Genomic DNA, 5,139 nt, shown 5'->3' on the forward strand with positions numbered 1-5,139 from the left:
TCCCTGCTCTGCGCCGAGCGGAGCCGCAATGAGCGGGCGCCGGGGAGGAGCCGACGGTGGAGCTGCTTCTCCGCCTTGGTCAACAGTGACACCCTGAGTCCGTGTTTGAGAACCACAACGTCCGAGAGAAAGAACAGCTCGAAGGTCCTGCTCTGCAAGTCCTTCAATTAACACGGATTGGGAAATACACAGGTAATCGGTACCGTGAAACAGAAAACTTCTGTTTGTGCTGAAAGGGTATATTTAGGAATTCCCATTGGCTGAATTCCTTACACTTGCAAGTCTTCTGCAGGACAAATCCTCCCCCGTTGCTTGAAGGATGTGCAGCAGGACCTTAATCTCTCCCCTGCTGTGATCTTACTGATCTCTTCAGTGGGGCGCGGGGTGTTCCCGCTGCCATCTTCTCACCGCCGTGAGAGAAAAGGCAGGACAGAGCGAACGCTGAGGCACTGCTCGTGGGCAGTGGGTTTATTTCTGATAGCTGAGAGACCGACAGCTAGCACGAAGTTTCCCCCCTTTGAACAGCGGTCACTGATTTCCAAGCAAAGCCAGGAATTCCAGCCACTGAGAAAACCACAGCGGTCACACCAGATCTGAGCCCATCTCTTTCGACATTCAAAGCGCAGCATCATCGTATCAGTGCCATACAACCTAACACCGAATTCCTTTAGCCTGTCTCCCACAAACCACGGCCATAACTGGTCTCCAACCTTAAGAATACTTTCTGGGAAATGTTGGTGGCGGTTACCGCTGCTTAAACAATCAAAAGAAAACAGGCAGATCCCTGACGGAAAGCTGTTGTACCTCATCTGTAAGTTAGAACCTCACCTCTCTTACAGCAGAGAAAAAAACAAACCCACAAACAAACAAACAAAAAACAACAACAACAAATCCCGAGGGAAGCCTGTATCATTACAGCCCCTCACGCAGAAGACAAGGAGAGATTAGAAAACTCTCCACTCTATCTGCTCGGTGGAGTTGCTCTTGCACATACACCAACGCTGCATCTCTGCAGATGCCAACTTCAAAGCCTTCTCAGGGAGGTATATTTAGAAAATATGTTTTCCTGCTCACTTTGGCCGTTCAACCAGTGAAGGATAATTCCTTTTCCTCCAGCTGCACCTGTGCACAACTCACGGTAACGAATTAATAACCTTTCAGAACAAGAAGCGGATTTGAATTTGTAGTGTTTCAGAAGACAAGAGTTAGCAATACTGTAAACATCTTATATGAAGTCTAGAGATGGATGTGGTTATTTACATGGTGGCGTGGGAACTTTACTGAAACCTGTCACCGCCAATTCACTACCTCCTTTATGGCGACAATCGCACATAACAACCCACACCCACATATTCATGCACACTGAGGTACCTTTCAAATCGCTGTTTCCAGATTAACTCCCATTCCAAAATTAGCCACACTATAAGGAGATAGTGACGAATCATACTTTGTTTTTAAACACTTTTAAAATGCATGTTCTAGGAAATATACTCTATTTCAATAAGTATGCCTATACAGTAATTGGCAAATACGTTTTTATCGAGTCCAAATGTTTAGCTCAGCAGCGGGGGAAAAAAAACTCGGTGGGCTATCAGAGGAATTTTGCACCATCTAACACGAACCTCTTAGTAAAATTTCGAGTGGCCTTAAGTGGGATTCACTAATTCTTTTGTTGAAGGCAGATTTCGAAGAAACGTGCGACTTTAAACGTGTTGGCTTTCAAGCTACAAGACTGTCCAATTCTACTAGAATTTGAGAGCTGATACAATGAAATGCTCGGAACCGGGTACTAGCAAGTCCTCAAAAAAAAAAAAAAAATCGAAGAAATACCAGAAGAAGACGAGAAGAATGAGTTTTCCTCGTGAAGTTGCACGTGCAACGGAACTTCCCAGCCTTAAGGAAAGCTAGATAAAATGAGCTCTGGCAGGCGGTAGAGAATAGGACACATAAAGCACACACAGCCGACTCAGCACACATTCAGCAGGTGACATTCACGGGCTAGTGACCATCTTAAGAAGCGATTTCCAAGACAGTGAACAGTGCACTGTGAAATGCCAGTGGCTACGCTAAGAATACTAAAACCAAAATGAAGTTTAAAAATTACCGCACCTGAGAGGATGCTTGCCCACCGCTCTCGTCAACTTCATCTGAAGTAACAGGATCATCTGAAGCCGGATGATCAGAAGCTGTTGGTCGGACGGGAAGGGTGTCGCAGCAGCTGGCGGCCGAGAAGCGCAGGTGGCTCTTGCGCGAGTCGGCCGTGAGAGACACGTCGTGCGAGTAGGAGTGCAGGAAGGCGCGGACGCCGTCGATGCCCACGAAGTGCGTGGCAGGCACGCCGCGCAAGGCGGCGCCGGCCGTGGCCAGCAGCTGCTGCTGCTGCTGCTGCGAGCGGCACCAGCGCCTCAGGCGCAGCGCCAGCAGCAGCAGCAGGAAGGCGAGGAAGAGGCAGGAGACAGCGGCCACGGCCAGCACGAGCCAGCGCGTCAGGCTGGCGGCCGGCTCGGCCGGCGCCGCCTCTGCGTGCGCCGCGCTGCCCAGCTCGGCCAGCAGCTCGGCCACGCTGTCGGCCAGCACCAGGCTGAGCGTGGCCGTGGCCGACAGCGCCGGCCGGCCGTGGTCCTTGACCAGCACCAGCAGGCTGTGGCGCGCCGCGTCGCGGGCCAGCGGCGAGCGCGCCGTGCGCACCTCGCCGCTGTGCAGCCCCACGCGGAACAGCCCCGGCTCCGTGGCCTTGGCCAGCTCGTACGACAGCCACGCGTTCTGCCCCGCGTCCGCGTCCACCGCCACCACCTTGGCCACCAGCGCGCCGGGCGAGCCCGAGCGCGGCGCCAGCTCCACGCCCGCCCAGCCCGAGCCCGCCCCCGCCCCCAAGCCTGCGCCCGGCCCCGCCGCCGGCGGGTACAGCACCTGCGGCGCGTTGTCGTTCTCGTCCACGATCAGCAGCCGCACCGACACGTTGCTGCTCAGCGCCGGCGAGCCGCCGTCCTCCGCCCGCACCCACAGCCCCACCTCGCGCACCTGCTCGTAGTCGAACGAGCGCAGCGCGTACAGCGCGCCCGTCTCCGCCTGCACCGACACGTACGACGACAGCGGCGCGCCCCGCACCCGCCCCTCCGCCAGCCGGTACCGCACGCGCGCGTTCCCACCCCAGTCGGCGTCCGTCGCCCGCACCACCAGCACCAGCGCGCCCGCCGCGTTGTTCTCCCGCAGCCGCGCGCTGTAGCGCTCCTGCGCGAACACCGGCGCGTTGTCGTTCACGTCCAGCACCCGCAGCGCCAGCACCGTGCTGCTCTGCAGCGCCGGCCACCCGCCGTCGGCCGCCCGCACCGTCACGTTATACTCGGACTCCTGCTCGCGGTCCAGCTCTCTCGCTGTCACCACGCGGTAGTAGCTGCCCTGCGAGCTCTCCAGGCGGAACGGGGGGCTCCCATCAAGGGAGCAGCGCACCTCGCCGTTGGCCCCCGAGTCTCGGTCCTGCACGTGCAGCAGGGCCACCACTGTACCCGTCGGGGCGTCCTCAGAAATCTCACTCAGTGCGGACCGCATCGAAATCTCGGGCACGTTGTCATTAACGTCTGTCACCGAGATCGCAACTTTCGCTATGTCGGAAAGGCTGCCGCCGTCCCGTGCCTGGACATACAGTTCGTACGAGTCGCTCTGCTCGAAGTCCAGGCTTCTCAACAGAGTGATCTCCCCAGTCTCGGCATCCAACTGGAAAATCTGCAAGGCTTTTTCTGTAATTGTTTTGAACGAATATTTCACGTGCCCATTAAAGCCCTCGTCGGCGTCGGTGGCCGTGACGGTGACGAGGACGGAGCCCACGGGCACGTCCTCCGGCACACGCACCGTGTACTCCGCCTGGCTGAACACGGGCGCGTTGTCGTTCGCGTCCAGCACCGTCACGCGGATCCGCGCCGTGCCCGTCCGGGCCGGATCGCCGCCGTCGCTCGCCCTCAGCACCAGCTCGTGGAACGCCGCCTCCTCCCGGTCCAGCGCCTTCGCCAGCACCAGCTCGGGACGCTGATCCCCGCCGGGGCCCGTCTGCACGGCCAGCGAGAAGTGCTCGTCGCCGCTCAGCTCGTAGCTCTGCAGGGAATTCTGTCCCGAGTCCGGATCGTGAGCACTGGGAAGTGGAAACTGCGAACCTGGCGCTGTGTTCTCGCTTATCGTCTCCTCCAGCTCTATTTCCTTAAATATTGGCGCATTGTCGTTAATATCCGAGATTTCTACTTGGATTTCATAAACCTTCATTTCTCTCTCTACTATCAGCTCACAGCGCAGCATGCATTGCTCCACACCCTCGCACAGCTGCTCTCTGTCGATCCTCTCGGCAATCACTAAATGTCCCGTCTTTTCGTGCAGAGCAAAATACTGCCTCGTACCTTCCGTCAGAACTCGGACACCGCGGTCTTGGAGCGCCGGCATCTGCAGTCCCAGGTCCTTGGCCACGTCGCCCACGAACGAGCCCTTGGGCATCTCCTCGGGCACCGAGTAGCGCAGCTGCCCCCACGCCGCCTCCCAGGCCGCCAGTAGGACGCCCCAGAGCAGGACTCGCTGCCGCCGGCCCCAGCGCCTCCCCGCCGAGCACATCTCCGCCGCCGCACCGCCGGCACCGCAACTGCGTCGGGAGCTCCCCGCTGCCGCCCGCAGATCTCGTACCCGCTTCGGTTCCCGCTTCTACTGCAATTGCTCCTCCGGCTCACAGTTGCCGGCCTCTGCCGCCGGCCTCTCTGCTTCCTTCAGCACGTCTCCGCAGCGCGGGGACGATTGCAGTTCGGCGTCTGCCGAGCCGGACACCGAACGAGCGGGCAAGAGATTCTGTCGGCTGCGGGCGGGGCTGCAGCGCTCCGACCTTCCTCTCGCTTCTCTCGGTCAACAGCGGCGCCCGCAGCCTCCTCCCGGCTCTGCAGGCACCGAGCGCTGCCGAGAGATGCCCGCCCTGCCTCGCCCACGAGAAGCTCGCGGGGATGGCAGAGGCACCACAGAGACATCAGGCCCCATCCAGCCCCCTCCAGCTCACCTCTTCCTTGAGAAGCTGATCACGACCGCTAAGAAGGCAGAGGCGTGCCGTGGTTGTGCTGTTTCTACCACAAGAGAAAATGTTTTTGTAATAGTGATAAAATATAGATATAAAAT

The 5,139-nt window shown here is 58.2% G+C and overlaps 1 protein-coding gene across 1 annotated transcript; it reads right to left on the reverse strand.

Moving 5' to 3' along the window:
* Window positions 1–2,100: 2,100 nt before the first annotated feature.
* On the reverse strand, window positions 2,101–4,610 carry LOC126638597 (protocadherin gamma-A12-like). Its single transcript, XM_050312591.1, has one exon. The coding sequence runs from the start codon at window positions 4,591–4,593 to the stop codon at window positions 2,101–2,103; it is 2,493 nt and encodes an 830-aa protein (XP_050168548.1). The 5' UTR covers window positions 4,594–4,610.
* Between the last annotated feature and the right edge of the window lie 529 nt (window positions 4,611–5,139).

The sequence above is a fragment of the Myiozetetes cayanensis genome, unplaced genomic scaffold (assembly GCF_022539395.1).
Source record: "Myiozetetes cayanensis isolate MyiCay16 unplaced genomic scaffold, myiCay2020 scf175, whole genome shotgun sequence".
Lineage (NCBI taxonomy): Eukaryota > Metazoa > Chordata > Aves > Passeriformes > Tyrannidae > Myiozetetes > Myiozetetes cayanensis.